Source organism: Hydractinia symbiolongicarpus, chromosome 7, assembly GCF_029227915.1.
Source record: "Hydractinia symbiolongicarpus strain clone_291-10 chromosome 7, HSymV2.1, whole genome shotgun sequence".
In the NCBI taxonomy this organism is placed as follows: Eukaryota; Metazoa; Cnidaria; class Hydrozoa; order Anthoathecata; family Hydractiniidae; genus Hydractinia; species Hydractinia symbiolongicarpus.
The window spans coordinates 17,290,902-17,313,237 of NC_079881.1; the positions used below are offsets into that span (position 1 = coordinate 17,290,902).

Genomic DNA, 22,336 nt, shown 5'->3' on the forward strand with positions numbered 1-22,336 from the left:
AGCTACTGAAAATGTAAACAACGTACCGTAAGGCCTAGTATTTTCAGGTGTAAACTAGTAAAATACTCCCACTGCCATGCTTTCCTTGAACAGGTATTATCTGCACAAATTGCCACACCCACTTACTTACAAGGCTTAGCTGTCATAACATTGTACCAAGTGCACAAAAAAAAGACACTGTCTTTTACTTGTGCTTCTAAAATTCAGTGGACAAAAAAAACACATGCAAAAAACGACTCAAACACACGTGGAAAGACGTTTTATTGCAAGCATATTGACCTGTAAAGCGTTTGGAAAGAAAAGGAATAAGATAAAACAATTTTCTTTGACTCCACACCCGACACCATAAACCAGTGCTGCCTGAGCTCCTTCCATTGCAAGCTGGGGACGAAGTCAGTCGGCAGGTTGTTAGTGGTCCCTCACTTTCACTTTCGGAGCAGTCGTTCGCCGTGGTCGAAACGTGCGCAATCAAATTCAACATGGCGCCTGCAAGCAGTGAAGATGATGACATGGAAGACAAAGTTGTTCATGAGGCAAGTACATAAATACGTTTTTGCTTGCAACTCCTTTCTATGAAGCTACCACAAAGTAACCCATCAATTGACTCTTTTTTAACAAGTATACTGGCACCTTAAGCGTGTCAAAGTTGTTGATGTTTATAACAACGTGCAGTCATCATTGCGAAAACGGCCTGTTTACAACCGGGACAGCCGGATTATGTACACATGATCCGATTATGTTTTTTTTGCACTGGTTATGTAGTGGTGACCGGATTATGAACGCTGATATAATGGCTGGCCAGGCAGGCTGTGATTGGCATTTTCTTCGAACTTTTGTGAATTAAACATTCTCTGGAAGATAGAACACCCCTAAAAACTAGAGATGGCGGAAGAAAAAGTCTCGACGTAATTCTTAGTTTAAAACTAATCTTGTAGTAAATACATTTCAGCATAATATACTTTGAAGTAACAAAATTTCACGGAACCTAAATTATTCTTTTTGAGGGAATTAAGTTTGGTGAAAAGTTATTAAACTTGCGAATCCCAAAATTTAGTATTTGCCGCGAAATTTCGTTTCATTTGAGAGCAACAACAACTTTGCCACCAGGGCTATTCGCTTGTCAGAAGTGATGACGAATGATATAAAAGCGGTCGGCCCCGATTATATTTGTTCTATAAGTCTGGAATAATATTTGACTGTCATACATAAGCCGGCCTTCCCCGATTATGTTCGTTCTATAATAAATGAGAAATAATATTACACTGTCGTATATAAACTGGCCTGCCCTGATTATATGTCCCTTTTATAAGTGCCAAATAATATTTTTTGAGTAATAAGCCGGCCTGTCCTGATTATGTTGCCCTGATTATGTATTTTCTGCCCTGTTCTTAACCGGTGCAAGCTGCCGTACTTAATCAGGCCAATGTTCATTATCCGGGCAGAACAGTCCCTCACTTTCACTTTCGGAGCAGTCGTTCGCCGTGGTCGAAACGTGCGCAATCAAATTCAACATGGCGCCTGCAAGCAGTGAAGATGATGACATGGAAGACAAAGTTGTTCATGAGGCAAGTACATAAATACGTTTTTGCTTGCAACTCCTTTCTATGAAGCTACCACAAAGTAACCCATCAATTGACTCTTTTTTAACAAGTATACTGGCACCTTAAGCGTGTCAAAGTTGTTGATGTTTATAACAACGTGCAGTCATCATTTCTTTTCTCGTCTATGATACCACTGCAAAAGGCTGAAATTGAAGTTATGCAACCTCGTTTTTTCACTGCCTGTTGTCTCTTTTTCCTAAAAGCTTCGCAAATAAGAATAATTCCCTGCAAAACAGCTTTTATTAAAAAAGAGTGCACTTGCACATGGCGATTCGTAAAATTTTAGGTAGGCAATAAATCGCATGCCTCATTAATTCCGCGCCTGCGGTTCGTGTGCTATCTTAAAATGTTACATTTTTAAGAAGCAAAAGTAAGAACTAAATTCCTCTGCCCCCTACATACACTGCCCAGAGGCTTTTCTTTCATTTTCTTGTGGAGAACATACGTAGAGCAAGTTCCAACAAAGTTTACAGCCAGGAATTTGAACCCAACCCATTTAATGTAAATAAAATTACGGAAAGTTGAAGCGTGGCTAATAATGATATTTAACATTTCAATGCTGAGGATGGATCATTAAATTCCTTACTACTGTAAATATAATAATATTCCATTACTATCAAAGATATTTTAAATTATTTTTGAACTTTGTTTCTTCTAAAGACGATTATAAATATATAAAGCTTGAATGATAAAATCTCAAAAATGCTACTAAACAGAACATACAAAAATGTGCTAGGCTCTGTTCACATGGTATTTTTGGCTTGTTTTTTCTTTGTAACACATGGCATCAAAAAATAAAAAGAAATTTTATCCCAGGAGTTTCTATTGGAAAGACACAGAAGAAAGAAAGAATTTTCTCTTTATCCTATTTGCCATTGTTTTTGGTAACCACAGACAATACGAAACAGAAAGAAGAAATCACAACATTGTCTCGTGGTTATAATTATGATAATTAATGTTTATCAATCTCTGTCTTTTTTGTTAGCATGACCGGAATTATTGCATATTATAAGCAAAAAAAAAACCAGCGGGGGGGGGGGGAGGATGAACATTGTGATAGTTAAAGATAGTTGAAGCATTATGGAGATAATTAAATTTAGAGCATAAAAGGGGATATTCTAAAAATTTAGGTATTCTAATTGTCTAGATCTGATAATGTCTCTGCAAGGAAACGAGTAACTGTGGGACAAAGGAAAATAATCAAAAAGTAAGACAGCTAGCTAGGCGAAGCTATCTTCAGAAACAACAACAAGAAGAGGTTGTTGTTGCAAAGAAGTCTGATTTTAGTAAGTTGAACGTTTAAATAATAAAGAAAAACACAGAAACTTTGATTGATTTATCTGATTTATCATGCTCGGAACTTAGTTGATACATTTATAAAAGCATTACGATGGAAACAAAGCTACAGATGCTCTCCCTCATTCATTATTCTTTCTGTAATGGCATGAATCCAGCAACCATGTGATCGTTTTTCCTGTGCGTTTATTATTGCATGATTCGTGCAATGAAATGTAATAGCGGTTCTGTAGGTAAAGAAAATTGGGGTGAGTTTTGCTATTTCTTTGAAGCATTTGAACATGTTCTGATTGTCAGTTTTCAATAAAATTTTCAGGATAATGTTTTCTCATGTATATCTTTCAATTTTTACAATAAAATAGATACCTCAAAAAGTTGTCTACAGGGTGATTACGCGTTTTTAATATGCAGAATATGATTGGTAAGATGATAGTGAATAATGAATTTATAAAATCATGAAAAAGAATCTTTCGTACATTGTTGTTGCAGACGATCTGTAATAATTTATTATTTTGTTTCTTTTTATGCATTTTTAACTACGCAGTTTTCTACGTACATGAAAAAGATTTAACAATAAGGGTTTTAAAGTCTTCTTAAAGGAAACCAGAGGTATAAAATGATGTTGAACTTATATTATAGAGCTTAAAAAGTTAGCTAACAAGTCTTTTTAAATTTTTTAAAAAGCTCTTTCCACTCTCAAGATATTCACATTTAAATAATTTCAGATGTAATTATGGTGCATGAATTATGATGTCATATTTCAGTAATAGCAAGTTTAGACATTCTCTTTCATCGGTAATTTTAGACCTGTTAACGGGTGTGCTTTCAAACTTTATCAATGGATAGTTATTATAAAGATTAATTGATTAAAAATGACACTTGTTTGCTCGTCCTAGGCCTCTTAATTTTTTGCTTAGTGAATCCACCGAATCTAGTTGAATTCTTGTTATTCTTGCCTCTTGCGAATCCAATTTAGATTCTCATAAATTCAATACGGGAATCCAATTGTTATAGTTTCTTTCTCTAGTATTATTATGATATGAAACACTTTATTTTCTTTTATATGAGTTAAGATCATTATCACAGCCAACTGGCTGACCGAAACTCACCCTCAAGAAATGTGCCATTATGATATTTTGTTTCGAGATTAAAGGGAAAGTACTGAATTCTCGTGGGGGAACTATACCTTACGGAAATACCCTTTGAATATGGGGTCCTGGGAGAGACATAGTAAACATATCATTGAGAAGAGACGTCGTTCATTTAATAAACTTTTGAAAAGATGATAATAAAAGAAGTTGAAGCTGGTTATCGACAGACTTGTCCCGATAATTAGGTTCCCGACGATCTGCGCGCAAGGGCTTGATGCTTGATGATCAATAACCGTTCTGTAAAGTATTCAACTCCAATCATCATCATCATCATCATTCTCGGCTTAACGTGCGTTTTCCATGCTAGCATGGGTTGGACGGGGTATATTAATGACCCTCTTCCAATCTGATCTAGACTGTGTTAGATCTAAACTCAACTTCCTCTGTATCAAGTCTGTCCTCATAACCTCCTTCCAAGTCTTTCTCAGCCTGCTTCTGGGCTTTGCCCCAGGAACTATCAAGTCTCAATGAAGGGAAAAATAAAATAGTAACCATCAGATGGTGGATCTTGGCAGTGAACGGAGTGTTTGTTCGTAGATACACCAATATTGGAAGAGTAGATAACGAAAAGAGTTCATAACGAAAATTAGCTACTTTTGCTAAAAATAGTTATAATACAAGTGAAAAACAAGACATATTTTTTGTCGTAACACCTTCCTTCATTATGATTATTATATATGTTTAAAATTGTGCTAGCTTAAATGTAATACTGCAAGACTTTCAGTTGATACCAATTAGCCAAAATAATAAAACCAAGGTAGAATACCCTTGTCATAACACCCTCCTTCGTTATGAATTCTAAATAAATAATTTTAAAGCTGCATAAGACTTTATTGTCAACTAAACTATACAGCCCTTAAAATTAGTGTCGGCATTCGGCACTGCCGACGTGATTGCCGACGTAAAATGAGAAAATACCGTAGTTGCGTCGCCGATGTAATTTTGTTGTGAAATTTTTAAAAACAACAACTCATTTTCAACATCAACGAAGAAAAAAATGAACAAAGAATTAATTTTTATTTTGGCTGACTTTTAAGAACATGTGCTCATGTATATTTCTATCATACCTGTTCACGTATTATAACCTGGTTTCTACTACCATTTTTTTGAAAAACAAACTTTTCAACTGATCGCATGTTATTCTTTGTAATATTAAAGCCTTTGTGGTAAATTTTTATATCACATTTTCTCTGGCGTAATATGAAAACTGGCATACATTTTTCTGAAGTTCCTTATCCTAAAAGAAACCAGGTCTCCACATGGGAATGCACACGGGAATGCACACAGTATTCGGCAGGTGGTTTATTTCATTCGAAACTGAAGGATGGAATAATTTCCTAAATTCACGAAAATAAAATAAAAAAGTAAATATGTTGAAAGAGAAAACAGTTCTTTCGTGGAATTTTCCTGAGTTAGGATTTGAATCGGAAAATGACTCTAATGAAACTGTGGCAAGCAGAAGCAAATAATGTTAATTGTGGTATTGTTTGAGCTTCTCTCACTCATTGCAACTGAAGAATAATTGCACTCGATTTTCAGTTAGTTAGGTCATTATCACTAAAATTATTCACGTTGCAGAAATACCGTGGTGCCATTGGATTGGATAATAACAGTCTTGTTCAGGAGAGGCGTGCGATTGCATGCGCACGCCTAAATCGTTCCAGGCGTGTGATTAATCGCATGCCTGAAAAATAAATATTGAGTTTTCAAAATCAACCTTTAAAATCCATTTTGTAGCGTGCGATGGTAGTCCTCAAAAGAATTGTCGTCAGACAAAACGTCCGATAGATTTCCGTCATGGTCTGACACTTTTAGATCTCAGACATTATTGAATAGTCCTGGTCCTTTTAATCCACGAGCAAGCCTATTCATAGCCAACCTGACCATCGTAGCTAATTCACCGACTCCTGACTTAGTTAAAAGAACTACGTAGACATAAATCTCTTTTGCCTGGCCGATTCGTCGTTGGTAACCAGGTCTTACACAAGAAATCCAGCCATGCCGTTCTTAACTAATGCGGAGGTGAACGTCGACGGAGCACGGATGAAACAAGTCTGCAAAACTACACTTACAGGCGGAATAGACACTTTTTCATGGATTTAATTGTAGATAACTTCTTCAGGTCCGAATTTAATGGATTTCTTCTTTATGCCTGTAAAAATGAAACCCACGTGTGGTGTAATTTTTTTTGAAGTTTTAAGCCACGTGGATAAAGATTTTTTTTAACTTTAAAACAAAGCATATTTTTGCCTATTTGCTTGTGATGACCTGAAAAGTGAACAATAAATATAAAAATGACAGTACATACTATTTCGGACATGTAGAAAAGGAATTTAAGATTGAGAGAGTCGTTATACCAGTAGACGCTCGATCATTGTGTTTGGGGCTCACAATTTAAAACGTCCCCCACTTTTCTACCGAAAATGAATGCACAACAAAAAATAACCTTGGAGCCTGTGTCGCATGCGTAACATTCTTTGCACGTGCGCCTTACATCGCACGCGTTACAGGATTTACACATGTGAATCATCGCGCACCTACTCAAGTATTCCTGAAAAAGACTGTAATAATAATCGAAAAATTGTATATTGTATTGAAAAGAAGTCCGGAAGTTCTCTCTCCCACACGACACAACAGGCAATAAGTCAGCCCTGCCCTCGGTTTTGTGAGGAGAGATGTTCTGCGAAGACTCTATAAAATTGAGTCTCCTGTACAGTTTTTCTTCATGGTGAACTGTGCCGGTGACAAGCATTTTCGAAACATGTCACCAGCGACTTCTGCGATATACAACTTATTGAATGCCCTGACCTTCAGTTCGTAAATAGCACGTGCACAACGTACTTTCTAATGAGTTCGTCTTGAAACATATAGAAAGCCAGTTGGCAGTGAACTATTAACTTAATGATTTACACCATCGGGAAAGTAGGCCAATGGGACTTGTAGTCCGTTTCCATTTGTCATCGTCTTAGGAGATCAATACATCGAATTTATGTGAGGTTTAGCCCCAATACAAGGTGAATAACGAAAGTTTTTGCCAGCTGAAAAATTTTACCACAAAAAAAAATGCCGACCCAATGCCGACGCAAATCAGTTGAAATGTATCTCACGTCAGTTTTATTGCCGACGAAAAAAAATTCTAATTTTAAGGGCTGCTATAGTTTGAAAAAGATTTTACACCTATAAATTTAGATTGTTGTGTAAAAAACATTAAAAAAACACTATTTTTTTTTACCAAAATCACTTTTCTATTTTTTTTTTAATTTAAGTGGGAGAAAAAAAAACTTTTTGAAACAGCACAAGTATAACTTGCTGTATAACTTTGAAAACAACAGAAGTACACTCTGTATAACTTTCAAAATAGCACAAGCATAATTCTGGATGTATAACTTTCAAAACAAACAACAACTTTTTAAAAACAAGTTTTCGAGCATGCAAGTATTTTTATCTTATCACCTCCACGGCTAGTTATGTTCATAACTAGCTGTTATTATCTTTCCTTCGCAACAAAAAAAATATAAACTTTGTGCATGATGCGGGATTACTAGAAAAATATGCTGTCCTAACACCCTCCTTCATTGTAATTTTTTATTTTGTTGTTGTTGTTCCGACCATATGTTCTTGAGAAAATTATTTTTATTTTGCTGACCGACCGTAAGTTACTATCGACTTTGCCCGTAGAAAGACTAATTAAGTTGGAGTAGACTAAACTATGATTTGTCCACTTTCACCAAGTTAAATTTCTCTTAAGGTACCTGGATACAGCCATATCATGTATTATTTGTGCACTTTCATCAAGTTAAATTTCTCTTAAGGTACCTGGATACAGCCATATCATGTATTATTTCTGTTATCATAGAACTTTTTAAATAGAAGCTTGATGTTTATAATTAACAACTGTTGTAATTCTTCTTTTAGATTGACATGTGTTTGGCAAAAGGCTTAGCAGAGAAGTTATTTCTTTTTCAGGTAGTTTTATATATCAAATAAAATATCGAACAAATTATTATACATGTGATAAAACTGATATTTACCCTTTTTTACGGGATATTTATAAAGTTCCTGAGAAATTAAATTGTTATCCAAAAAACATAACATTCATTGAGAACATTGCATATCTTACCTTGATATCTTGTTTTCTCTTATACAAAATTGTTACAAAGATTATTAATTTGTAAAATTTAACTGGGTTTTAATATTTTAAAATAAGGCAGATACTCATTAGTTAGGAATACTAACTGATAAGCATCTAACTCTATGTACATCTGGTGTATTTTTGGGTTCTGATTTCGGATTGTTAATGCATTCTTTCACTAAAAAGTGTAATGTTTTTTTCCAATTTTGGTTATTATGGTTTTATATTTTAGTATCCTGTGCGACCAGCAAGTATGACATATGACCAAACAAAACATCTGGCTGCTAGAATGAAACCAACACAACAAAAGGTTAGTTTAAATTCAAATAACAACTTGAAATTATATTTATCCAACAATAGAAATATCTGCAGCATAACATGGCTTGAGTTTACAATTATGCACTTATATATTTAGGTGGAACTTGAGCTGGGCATGGATATTAGCTCCCCAACATATTACTTTACACGAGGAGAGCAAATTGCACATGCTGTTGACCGATGTGACCAGGGTTCAAATCAGAAACCAATGTTCTCTGGGTATGTTTGAGCTTTCTGATATTTGCAGTAGAAGCCCTGACAAAATACAGTCAATATTTTTCTGACAATAGCTAGGTACTATCTTTGTATTTTATATATTTTTATCTTTTTATATTTAATGAACAATAGTATGTTGAACGGTAGTGCTGGTTTAAAAAAGCATGGTGAATTTCCATCACAACATGTTTTATTTTCGTTTTATTAGGTTTTCTAAAAGGAGTCCTACTTTGCAGCACGTTTAAGCATTTTAAAGTACATGTACTCATATATCTCTTCTTAGGTTTGCATCATATTCAAAATTTACCTATTTCCACCTCTATAGCAAACCAGCTTTTTTGGTATGGGTTGAAAAAATAACCATGCCTCTCTGATAATGTGCGTGATTGTTGTAACTTTCATTAAGTCTATTCTGTATCAACGTACTCCAAAATTTATGTGCCACATGGCACATGGTATATTGCAACAATGTTAGAATTTCAAGGATTAAAGTTGCGTTTTTTTTCATTGCACAGAACAGATTTTTCCTAAATTTTTCAAATTTTATTCTTCTTACGCACCATAATTATGTGACTTTTTAAAAACATGTTTATTTTTTTAACCTAACCCAATTCAAATGCTTTAGAGAAAATAGTCCAGCCTCTCTATAAACCCTAATTTCCAAGGTTGAAATGCTAATCTTGCAGCTGGAATGATATAGTAAATAGGATACACAGATCAAGAAAAGATCTGGAAAGTCACAAATTTGGAACCTTGAGGTTTTGATTCGAGAATTTTTACACTGCTACTAAATGAAGTTTTAGAATTATCCGAATTTCTTTGAAATTATATGAAAATAATTTTCATAGCTTTGAAATGCTGTATATACTTCTTTCTAGATTGAAGAGAAGTAAACCCTATGAGTTACCATACTTTGTTAATAAAAATAGAAACTACTATTTTAATCAGTTTAAAAAAATTATCAAAATAAGTTGGTGCAAAAATAAAAAAACATCCATCCATTTAAAAATATATATAAAATTTCAATAGCTTTTGTGATTGTTAGCACTTTTAAACAATAGCATGCATGTGACATGTGAAAAAAAAAATGTTCAATTATATACTTTTTGCAAGATATTGTAAAACTCGCATATAGAGATATAGTCACTGTGATCGTATTGAGTTTAAACAACACCACAATTTTGTTCAACATAAACTTTCTGGACCAGAAGAAACTTGTTGTTTGTTTTCTTTGTCGATTTAATAAAAAATATTACTGATGTTCTTGTATCAATATTACTAATTGAAATTTGCAACAAAAGTTTCGATGAAAAGAACTTGAAAGTATAGTGTGGTTTCAAATTTGGAATAATTTCTTGAGATTTTTCAAACTAATGATAAGCTAGTCATTGCACTGAACCCTGGCAATTTAACATGTCTGATAATAGCATTATGTTATAGTCATGTTATGGATCGCCATGTTCTTTCATCGGTGTGTGCAACTGAAGACCATCACAAATATGCTGCTGCAATTTATCGCAAGGGTATGTTAATTAAACAGACTTTATGCTGAACACAAGTACACACCAACCAAGGCTTACAAGCCAAAAAAGGCTAATCTTTTCTTTAGCATGTCCAAGTGCAACTACAATTTTGCTAGCAGTGCATGAGTGCTTTTACTCATGCTATTTAACCTCAGGATAAAAAGACTAACATTACCATTAGCCATCTTCATAGAATGTACTGTGTTGGTGAGGTGAAGTTTTCTCGGACATGATAAGAATTAACTGAAATGGTTAAAAAACAAAGGAAAAAATATTTACAGTATAAGTAAACACATCTAGATATTTTAAGACTTCACACGTATGCAAATTTTTCATCAGTTAAATGCATGCTGCATCAACTTTTCAGCCTAATAAGCCATTTCTTTGCTTAACATGGTAAATTTTGCGTTTTAAAAATTTGTACCTCCTTTGTTGCGCATGAGACAAATATGTAATTATTATTGAAATGTGTAGTTAAAACACAAGAAAATGCAGAAAGTACTTTGTCTGCATCGTCAGCAAAAAAATTATCACAGTTAAAATATTTTGTGAGATTGAGCTTCTTTATATTTGTTTTTACTATCAGTTATTGCATTTATCAAATTAGATTCAACATTATACATCTTTACCACATGCAATCTTTAACATTGATAATTTTTCTTTTTTTCCACATTCTTTGTTTAGGTGTTCTACACATAACACCAGTCAAAGGGATTGTACAGTTGCGTCCTGGATTTCATTATTTTGACAAGGCTGAGGAAAACAACAAGAAAGCAGCAGAGGCTTTGATATCTGCTGAGCAAGGTATGTTTAAGGTTGACAAACTTCACCCCTTTTTTCATTGTTTTACGTTATACCTGTACTTTTCAAGGAAATACATAAAGTTTTATTTTCTTATTAATCTAAATTTTCTAACTAATTTTAGAAAGTCAGAGTGAAGACGAGCATGCAGATGCAAAACCGATACAGGTTATATTTTGTTTTTATCCATCTCATTATTTGTTCTATCCAACTCTGTTATTTTACAAGTTTAAGTTTTAACTTTGCTGGTGTAAAATTTTAGTATGTACCGTACTAAATGTGATTAAATGTTCATATACGAAAAAAATGCATTTAAATCAGATTTCCTTTAAACAAAATATTCCAAACAAGTCTTTTATTTTGGCTTCAAGCCTTCATCAGTCAGTTGACTGACGTGATTTGGCTATCATTTTGGACAGAATTATTATTATAGAAGCTAGTTGTTAACCCCTTAAAAAAACATGGTTTTGCCAGTCTTCAGATTTTCGTCTGTCGTACATATTCCCTGCATAGAAATTTTGTGCATTTTGTCTGCCTTTAACATGAAGTAATGACATTCTTAGCACAAAGTAGCAGTTCAACTACCATTTTGAACAGAATACATTATTAATATAGGAGATTGTGTGAGATATAGCCTTTTTATGATAATTAAAACGTAAGTAGCTACCTAGTTTCACGTAGCTACTTTTCTATTATTTTCAATTAAAATAATATTCATGGTTTATTGGGATGACAAGCTTGCATAACGAATTTCAATAATGTGTTGGTTTATTTTTCTCCTTTTGTCACTTTAGCTTCGTTTTGCCAATATGCATCAAAATAAACGAGCCAAAAATGATGCAGATAAACAGAAATTAAACAAAGCTGCCGCTGAGGAGAAGTGGATTGATATGCAATTTTTCCAGCCCGATGTGAGGATGCTATTGTTTTTGTTTTCATGATTCAAAAATAGAAAGGAAATTAAAATGAAAGGAAAATTGAAAGATATTAAAGTCAAGTGATTGCCATAATGTGTCTTTTCAGGATCGAAGGGCACAGATGGAAGAAAATCTGCTATATTGTCACCAAGACGATTTCGAATCGCCTGAATTTACAGTCACTTCCCGGTTTGCCTTTTAACATTCAAGTTTTTTGAAAAACATTTTACTTATTAAATTTTTAATTTTTTATTCTTTCTTGCTTTATATTGTGTTGTTTTTGTGACATTAACACTGGAAGAAATTTTTCTTTTTACGATATAAGAAGTCAAAAGGTTTGTGTATACTAAATAAATATATTTTTTTAGCGATTATTTGAAAATTCTTGCACCTGTGGAAAAGGAAGATGCCAGGTAAATCAGTATTTCGTAATATGCGAAAAGCATTATTATGAAGTCATATATATAGTCATCAAACAACTTCTTGGAAGTAGTAGAAAATAATATAATAGGAATAATGAAATTAAAACTATTCATCGCACGATACAGACTATATGATATGACATATATTTTTAGAGTTCTGATATTTTTGCGTGGTTATTTTCTGAGCCTTAGGCAAGGTAAATAAAATCAAAAATATAAGAATGAGAAGTATTATGAGGCTTTATTACAATAACTAGTTCATCATTAGCTTGAACAATCTCATTATTCCAAAATTTAAGAAAAAAAATCTTTTTTTACATATTCAGAAGCTTTCAGAAGTCGAATTTATTTGAAAATTTTCTGGTAAACATTTGTTTTTTGTTTTTTTACCCAAATCCCTGATAATTTTGCGCGGTTTCATATCTCTTATTTTTCATGTAAAATATGAAATATTGTACGCCTTTTCAGTTAAGCAATAACGTTAGAGATTTTTTTCGTGCTATTGATAAAAGGAAATTATGTCCTGAAAATATGCATTGAACTTCCCTTAACGATTGCTTTTTTGAATTTCGGAAATCTTAGGCTTTTCCAAAAAACATTTCGCTTGCAAAGAATTAAAAAATTCTAAAAGATGAATCCCTAGTACTCCTCTCCCTGTCTGAAAAAGCCAATAATATATTTAAACTGTTTTTGTTTTTCTTTTTTTTGAAAATTAGTTCTCCTGCTGATCTCCCTCATGGTGTTTTATCCTTGTTAAAACTAAAGAACATGGAACTCACTGATCAAATTAAAGCGCTGTTAATAACAGGTCAGTTTTGTTTCTGTGTTGTTTAATTGACATAACACTTAAATGCACACAAAAGATCAAAATGGAGAATAAAGCCAGATAACACAAGAACTTACAATGTTGTTGAAACAACGATGCATATGTGAGAGATATTGATCTAAGTGAACCTGCACATTACCTTCCCAAGTGCTGCAAAGATGATGGATCGATTGAACCCAGGACGGTACCCATGCAGTACTTGGGAAAATAATGTGCGGTGCTACTTACACCAATACATGAAAATTGTGGAAAAATTAGAATTGAAAAGCATTTCTATTTAGATTCATATTTTAAGCAAAGAGGGTTAGCTTTAACAAACTATTATACTTGTTAAACAAATGGTGGATATAACATAATGATAACGTAAAACTGATTTCTAGCCGTCTTCGATGAATATAGCTGGTGCCTTAAAAAGAACATGTAATATTCTAATGGTTAGTTAGAAGCATAAAGCTGTTTCTGTGCTCATGGCGTTCATAAAATATAATCCTTGTTTCCCTCTGTTTTGGTTTCTGATATTTTTTTTTTGAGCTTTAATTGGGCGAATTAATAAAGAACATTTTCGCTATTACCTAAAATCTGACCTCAAAAATTGTTGTTTTGCTGACCAAGTTAAATCTAATTTTTGTGCACTGTCTGATGTATACATGGTTGGGTTACCATTTAGCCAAAGTTTTGCAATTCACACAACTATGCACCCTGCTTGGTGGAGGTTTGGATGAGAATGTTGTTTTAAAAGGATTGACTCAGTATGCTCTGCTTGTGCAAGGCTGTTGGGTTGTTAAAAGGTATTTATTTCGAATCAAAAGTCTGCGTTTCTGATACAATAGAACGCCTACGAGATTCATATAGTGTACAACTTAATACGAATTGCTATAACCTAAAGTGGTCAGTATAAATATCTACTTAACATTTGAAGTTTTGTGATTTTTTCATCATAGGATTATTCAGTGTACATAGTAATCTAGTAGGTACCCTTGTATTAGCAAAGGAGATTATACATAGTTTTTATAGTTAATTAAGTTTGGGGTATCTGCAATTTAGTAAGCCTTGGTGCCTAGCTGATGTATTGCAGTATGTTCGGTATGTACCAGATTTGTCTGTTGTCATCTACATGGACAATCCTTCAACTTTTTAGCGAAGTTTTGTATCCAAGAGAAAGTAAAAGTCAAGTCAGTGGACTAGCCGCAGAAAAGTTGTGGCCGTCTAGAGATTACTTGGTATGTGATTATTCTCAACTATCACTCTGTGTCCACGTGTATTTTTGTATAATGGGGAGAAAGGTGGAGCATAAAAGAACATAGCCTAGTACTCGCCTTGCCAGTGTTCACATAATTCACGATTAGTTTTTCTTTTAGATGTTTTGTTTTAACCGAAAACGTGTCCTATCAAGAAAAGAGGTTTCATCGACGACAAGGGTAAGTTTGTTTTACAAGTAATTTAGTATTCAGTAAAAATTTTCCCTTGATTCTAAATTCTTAATTTGAAATTACAATTATTTTTACTTTTTCAGCTTCCAACAGAAGAAATGAGAGAGGTTCTCGAGCAGGTGGTTCAATAATCTTTGTTTGTGTTTCTATTTTCCCTTTGTTTGTTTGTTTGTTTGTTTGTTGACAATTTGTTTATTTGTTTGTTTGGTTTTGTAATTTCTGTTTGTTTTGTTTATTTATTTTTTGTTGTATGTTGTTATGGTGTTGATCTTGCATTTTTTGTAAAACTTAACTTAAAATGAAAACTTTGGGTATAGATTTACTACAGAAAAGAAACTCAATTAAAAATACCATGTCAACACGGATTAGCAATGGCATTGATAAAACCGTTTTATGAATTATATTTCTCAACATGTACGACAAACACCAACGCAACTGATTATGTGTTCTTCATCTTAGATAGGTCGCCAAAGACCTGCACAAGGATGGGAGTTCATGTTGAACACAGATGTTGACTTTGTACAGAAGTAAGTATTGGAAGTTGAGAGAATGCTGAAGATGATTTAAGTACCTACGTGATTAAGCAACTCAGATATTTACGGTACCTTTTCCATGGTTGAACATCTTAAAAAAATATGATAGACCTGGAAATTTCCAGCCATTTTTAACGGATAAGTTTGGAATACTTTTGTATCCTTGAAGTGTTATGAAAGTGAACCTGGTGATTCTAAAAGAGTTTTTGAAAAGCTAGGATTTTCGTTTCTGCTTGTTATTTTATAGTTATGCTTCTGTAGTTGTGATGTTAACCTTTTTACAGACATCCTGACGTTTCTGCAAGTCAATTTGTCGTGTGGAGAAACAAATATAAAACGTAAGTTGTCTGTTAGTATACGTTTCAGTTCATGATCTTGCTTTAGTTTTAAATTCTTTTAAAGAATATAAACAATAATTAGGCGTTCCCAATTGTGTTAACCGCTTGAGATAACTTCTATGTTTCAGTTGATTTGCTAAAATTTTACTAATGCTTAATTTTGTCTTTTAGGACGTCTGATTTGTTTTCTGAAGTTCTCAAGATTCTAAACTAGTTTAGGTTTTTTTACCTTGTCAAAAAATCTTGAGCTATATAGTACTAATATATCTTCTTTCACTTTTCATAAATTTTTGGATTGTTAAGACCCGTTAGAAGAAAAAACTTTAACTTGCTCTTTGTGTAGGTTGTTATCAAGTAGTCTAACGTGTTATCAAATTTCAGTACTATTTCAGTACTGGATAGTGGTTTACCATTTGCCGTAAAGGCTCTAATAAACACCATGGGCGTGTGTTTTCTTTTTTAGGTTTTTACGGGCGTTTATTAGGCGTTTATTTTGTAGCTTTATTTAAAGTTCTCTCTCTCTGCATCTTAATGACACTTGCATTTTCGATAAATCGTGTCCGAAAACAGTCTTTTTTATTTTTTGTTTGTTCAAATTTTGGTCTGAAAAATAGACGCCTACAAGAATTTTTTACAAGTATTTTTTGGAACTTTAAGTGTCCCAAAACATGCTCCGTCTGCCAGACTATTACAGCCGCATTCACATGTTGTGGTGTAATTTATATGTAAATTTTTACCATTCATGAGAGAATGAACATTTGGTAAAAGCATATAGTTCAGTCGTTAAGTGTTTTGACCTGGAAAAATATGATATAGAGCTGAAACTTGGCACACTTACTCCATTTTATATGTAGATAACCAGAAAAAAAGCCCCATTGATAGCATTTGTAGAAAATGAGATATGCGCCATTTCAAAAAAGGCGAACTTCCTAATTTTTCAGAAAACGAAAGCTGGTAAATTCGAAAACTAATTAAACTATTGAAAAGAACTTTCGATTTGGAACAAAAAATATTATTACACCGACTTACAAAAATCATTAATTGTGGGGGGGAGGGACAATGCATACAGTTATTTTCTAATTTATCAATGCTAGATATTTAGATTTATTTTACTTATAAAAGGTCAGAAAAGAAGTTTGCTTTATTTATATCCCAGACCATTCGAATCACAAGTTTAGAATTTTTGGCATAGAGTCCGATCAAAAATTCTACTTTTGATGAACTATCACAAGTTTACGTTAAGTACGTTCGACGGCACTATAAATCTTGCACCATTGTCTTTGATGGATATGATGGTCCTAGCACGAAATCAAATGAGCACATGCGACGAACAGGTAGTGGAAAACGATGCCCCAATATTGATGTTGTTGGTTTTAACTAAGTATCTTTTACCCAAGAAAGTTTTCTGAATAACGAAGATAACAAAACACGTTTCATCAGGCATATCAGCATAAAACAGTGAAGATTTGTGAAGGTGATGCTGATACAACAATCGTCGCAACAGCGCTAAAAGAAGCCGAAACAAACAATCAAAAAGTCGTTGTAACAGTTGCCGATGATACCGATGTCGCAATGACGATTCTATACCGTTGGTAAGAACATCATGGAGATGTTTACTTTTTTCAAGAGAGGTTGGATAAAGCCCGGAACATGAAAGTTTTCTGTCAGAAATGAAACCCTATCCGACAGCATATTCTTTTTGTACATTCGTTTTCCGGCTGTGATACAACATCTGCACCTTTCGCGAAGGGAAAAAATAACTTGCTGTCATTGGTCACAAAGAACAAAACATTGCAGATTGTCTCAGACACAATGAATGATGTTTGGGCAGACAACGGAGATGTCAAAGAAGCTGCCATCAAAGCGTTTCAAATCATTTATGGTGGTAACGACTTGACTGATTTATGCAAACTTAGGTGAGTTTCTTATATAATATAACATTTATTCACAATACAAAAGGTTCTCTTCATTTAGTATAATCTCAAGGTGCATTATTGCAGATACCGGAAATATCTCGATATATGTTGGAAAGGAAAAATTGATCCTGAAAAGATGCCACCTACGGAAAGTCCTGCTATTCTACACGGTTTTCGAGTTCATCTACAGATAATGAATTAGAAGATATTAGAGGAAGAAGAGGTATAAATTTTAAACCATACAAGTGTCCAGGCAATGTCAGTTAAAGTAGCAATTTCTCAATTTTTATAACAATCTATTGTCTTATAGCTTAAGCAAATTGATCCAAGCAAATGGGGCTGGAAAATTGAAAATAAACAAGTCGCTCCTGATAGCCTCCTAAAAATCATTCAATGCAACTGCAAGGCTACGTCGAAGTCACCCTGTTTAACAAATTTGTGTTCGTGCAGAAAACATGGTCTGAGCTGTATGCAGTCTTGTGGAGAATGTCGCGGTGAAACATGTGAAAATAAAGATGTCCGCTCTCTATAATTCTTCATTTTTAAAGGCAAATCTCTTATAAGGAGTCAGTTCAGCAAAAAAAACAGCCTTTATCTTATTTTTTCTTTTTTTAGGTATTCGATATTGATAGTAACGTCGAAGATGATTTGGAAGATGAAGAAGAGAATAGAAACATTCTTGATATATTTGATGCAATTTGATTTCACAAATTTGTATACAAATATTTACTTTTTTAAGATGAAAACTATTAAAGAAAGTCCATGACTTTAAAAATAATGATTTTTGAGAGTTGGGTTGATAATACTTTTTGTTCTAAATTGACTGGTTCTCGAATTGACCAAATTTCGTTTTCTCGAAAATTTGGAGATCCACCATTTTTAAAAAGGGCGCATATCTCATTTTCTACAAATGCTATCAATGGGGCTTTTTTTTCTGGTAATCTACATATTAAAAGAAGTAATTGTGCCAAATTTCAGCTCTATATCATTTTTTCCAGGTCAGTGTTTTTTTTTACTTTAACGACTGGACTAATAAAGGAAATGCGGCTTAAGAACCTCGATTTTTCTTTCTGGATAAGTGCTGGATCTGATTTAATGAGCTATGTGCAAAGTAGTCCAATGCCGAAATGTTTTTCGTTTGTTTTGGAAATATTTTTATTGAATTACGCTCCTATTTCAGGCTATGCACACAACTTCACATTAACGACGAGTTCTCCTCCACAGGTGAAATAAAAGACTCGGATTTACCAGGCTTATTTCCTCCGGTACACAGAAAGCCGAGCACTCCAAGGAGGCGTACTAGTAATATCGTGCCGCTTGATGAGTCTCCTAAAGAAAGCGGGAAGAAAGTTCAAACGAAAAAAAAATCTTCGAATGAAACGGTCTCAGGAGTTCAGATCAAAGAAGAGAATATTAGTCCCGTAAAACAAATAGAAACCCAAGAACTTGACATTAAACCGTCCGTGAGGGAGGGTAAAATTGCAGATGAAGAAAAACCAAGTGCGGCAAATATAAAGACTAAGCGGAAATCGAAAGCCATCAAGAATATTACTGAAGAGTTACTGGAGGCTGATGAAAAGAAAAGCTATGCACGTGAAGTTAAAGTGGCGAAAACTGAAAACTTACGTTCTGGCGGAGACGCTGAGATCGTCATTGAAGATATCGAAAAACCTTGTAATGAAATCGTAGTAGATGTAGAAAGTCCCGTACGCATGAATACAAGTGATAACCACACTGCGGAGGAGATTTTTATCCCTCCTGTAGCTGCGCGTGCAAGAATTGTTGTGAAAGAAGAGAAACCACCTTCAGATATTTTTGTAAAAGAATTGAAAAAGTTTTGCCGCGATGCTATTAGGGGTGGGGCGTTGTGTTTGAGTGAAATCAAAGAGTTGTTGAGTCTTAGACAACAAGGTATAAAAGTTTATACTTTGTTTAAGCGTAAAAGTTTAAATGTGTTGATGTCAACATGTAAACAGCCTGCGAATTTTGACAGCGAATTTGCTATTTTGTTAAATATTCTGTGAGTTTTAAAGAGCAGTCAGTCGTGTCTTTCTAATTCCTTTAGCACGCGATGTAATTGGTGCCTTAGTACATTGATTCATTCTCTATTTGACGTTTTTATATTTTGTTTTTTAGAGACTGGGAATATTCTTTGCACAGGCGTTACTGATGACCTGCTGGTCCGGTGTATTTTAGAGACAGGCGCTATGGAAGTTCACACAAAAGTAGGTAACACTCGAATTCTTGTAGATATTTGCTCGTTCTTTTTCAACCAGGGATAATCATCATTCTTTGTTTAGTGGGACGAATCGCTGGATATACCCGAAGAAAGAAAACGTGTCTTCCTGTACAAATCTATGGGAGAAGCCAACGATAAGGTCTTTTCATTTTTTTAAGTTATTTTTGTGACATTTTTAACTTATTTCGTATTTATCAAACTGGACTGCAGCTGAATAAGCTTTGAAAAACTTGTTATACCTTTTGTTGTGGTGTTAAATTTAAAACCTCCAAAGTCGACATGTAAAATGCCAATCAAATGTAAAATTATATCATCCAATCAGAAGGTCATAATCGATAGCTTAGCCAATCACCGCGTGTGATAATTATTGCAATCAAGTAGAATGCTTACACTCTCCTTCATATTGACGTTATCCATTCTTTAATTTCAGTATCGTGGCGTTGTTATCGATATGTTCAACGAGTCGCTATCGTTGAGACGCAAAGATATTTTTGAAAAGTTTACGAGTAAATTAAACGAAAGTCCTTCGAATCATGGATACTCCAAGCTTATGACGGTGAGGCGATTTATTTTAATTTATGAAATTTCATTAAGCAAAAGTGTGAATTCCCTACTCATTTGTCTTCGCGAAAATTTATTGTGGGCGAAATATTACTTTTAAGAAATATGCGAAAATATTAAATTGTGCGAAGCTGGAAAAAAATAGAAATTTTAGGGTTTCGTAACAATTTTTCATTGAAAATCGTAAAATTAATAGAACGATATAATGACGGTTGATTGGCGGTTGGCGGGAGCCTATCAGCCATGTCAGATATGTTTGTTTAAAAAAACCGGATGTTAAAACAAAATAAACTCCCAATTTCGGAAAATGTGCAGTACCCGTACAACGTGCGTGAAATGGAGGTGCGCGAAAATTTATACATACGACAATTTTATGAACGCCTGTTTATCTTTATTAAGTAATTACATTACTTATGTTAACAGACAGACAAATTACACAAAATGCCGATGTGGGAATATATGCAGCTGGGCGATTTTTCATGAAACGCTAACGGCTAGTTTTTATAATTTAAGCCGTATTCTGTCTGTCCGCAAGAGACACGTCGTGGAACAGGCACAAGAAATAGCGTGTAATTTAAAGACTGGTGATCCCGTCGATTTATCCACCGATTAGTTTGAGAAATATAACCGTATTCTGTGTGATTATAATGGTGGCGCCACAGCTTCATTTGGGTCAGCCTCTAATGTGTAAATGTCTTCAGTTTTTGATCGGTCTGCAACCATATAACAGACAAAAACAGAGGCGAGGCATCACATCGAGGCTGCTACTTATATTATGGCCCCAACTTTGTTAACAGATCTACAACATTTTAATTACTGCTTCGTTTTTATTGTTTAGGAATTTTGTGAGAACCATAACGGACAATGGTACCTGAATGGAACGTATCAAACTCTGCAGAAGTTTCCACCTGGCTCGGATTGATATGGTGTACTTTTATAATAAAATAATAAAATTCAGCGTTACAATATCTTCTCTTGTTTTGCTGATAGATATTTTGAACGAAGGTTAATAGATTTGTCAATGGTAATGTATTCCTTTATAAGAATAATAATAACCATAAGAATACATTAACATTGACAAATAAATCAACTTTCGTTCAAAACATTTATCAACCGGGTGTAACCTTGCAAAGGTTAATCCAATTTGTCATTTCTATACATGCACTTGCAGAACTCTTCGAAAAGAACAGGTACTAAAATTTAAAACTACATTAATTTACGCTGACGTCAGCACGTCCCGTTTTACCTACTTTTAGATATTGCAGAACCATGACAAGCGCTGTTTGAATGTTTTTGCTGAAGCATTCGGAAAGGTCTTGTACCCTCAAAGAACTCTATGTTGTTTGGCTTATCAAAATCGTGAAAAGAAGCAGTTTTGTGGTCTAGGATACGGATTTATGGACCTCACTCAGTTTAGCATTACTCAGAAGCAGTTTTGAGGTATAGGATACTCATTTATGGAGTTCGCTTAGTTAAGCGTTACTCAGCTAATATCCCTTCCACGAAAATGAGCGAGCGAATATTTAACTATAGTGGAAGGCAGTATAACCCTGTTTAACGAAACATCCGAAAGGATAACATAGACTCCAGTTAGTTTCAAAAAGGGTGTCAGATGTTTTTTTAAACGTCAAACTCAATCCTTTACCGTAATGCTTCGAGGCGTTAATTAAATTTTTTGACATTTTTGGGGGGCTTCTATTCGAGGGGGCGTTTAAAAGAGGGGGCGATAATTAAATTTTTTACACTTCGCCTCTTTTGGAGTTTTTAAGGATACCTATAATATATATCTTCACAACAGAAAATAAAAGATATTCACATGTTTTAGAGAATGAACTTCGAAAGCGAAACGTTAAATTTCCAACCTTAAACCTAAAATTTAAGAAAAAAGTAAGTATACTTTTACTATCGCCTCGCGTCTATTCGAGGGGGGCGTTTATGTAAAAAATGACTGAAAAGGAGGGGCGTCGAAGAATTACGGTAAGATTCTAAATTCATAAATTTTCTTGAAAAGTTTCTTTAACGGACGTGTAACCACATCTAAATATCCCCCTCAGAGAAAACGTGTAGCCACAGATTATTCTCGACCTTAGCGCTCTTTGAGATAAACCTAAGAGGT

General features: G+C 34.0%; 1 protein-coding gene and 1 long non-coding RNA gene across 3 annotated transcripts; both read left to right on the forward strand.

Moving 5' to 3' along the window:
- Positions 1 to 225: 225 nt before the first annotated feature.
- On the forward strand, positions 226 to 21,186 carry LOC130649635 (DNA-directed RNA polymerase III subunit RPC5-like). The gene is made up of 22 exons (XM_057455964.1): positions 226 to 1,565; positions 7,964 to 8,014; positions 8,413 to 8,490; positions 8,596 to 8,717; positions 10,155 to 10,237; positions 10,922 to 11,041; positions 11,163 to 11,206; positions 11,833 to 11,949; positions 12,062 to 12,144; positions 12,324 to 12,368; positions 13,094 to 13,185; positions 13,871 to 13,991; positions 14,342 to 14,423; positions 14,562 to 14,621; positions 14,717 to 14,752; positions 15,093 to 15,160; positions 15,451 to 15,504; positions 18,601 to 19,331; positions 19,557 to 19,645; positions 19,721 to 19,798; positions 20,090 to 20,215; positions 21,059 to 21,186. The coding sequence occupies exons 1-22, from the start codon at positions 1,512 to 1,514 to the stop codon at positions 21,140 to 21,142; spliced, it is 2,418 nt and encodes an 805-aa protein (XP_057311947.1). The 5' UTR covers positions 226 to 1,511; the 3' UTR covers positions 21,143 to 21,186.
- On the forward strand, positions 15,511 to 18,183 carry LOC130649637 (uncharacterized). 2 transcript variants are annotated; one of them, XR_008983082.1, is made up of 3 exons: positions 15,511 to 17,420; positions 17,505 to 17,643; positions 17,731 to 18,183. It is a non-coding gene; the product is annotated as an uncharacterized LOC130649637 (long non-coding RNA). The 2 variants fall into 2 exon arrangements; XR_008983081.1 differs by having other exon boundaries at positions 15,511 to 17,643.
- Positions 21,187 to 22,336: the final 1,150 nt, after the last annotated feature.

Coding starts and splice junctions, on each gene's coding strand:
- LOC130649635 (XM_057455964.1), top strand. CDS start 1,512: ATGGCGCCTGCAAGCAGTGAAGATGATGACATGGAAGACAAAGTTGTT. Junction 11,207..11,832: donor CAGATGCAAAACCGATACAG/GTTATATTTTGT, acceptor TTGTCACTTTAG/CTTCGTTTTGCCAATATGCA. Junction 14,424..14,561: donor GGCCGTCTAGAGATTACTTG/GTATGTGATTAT, acceptor TTTTTCTTTTAG/ATGTTTTGTTTTAACCGAAA.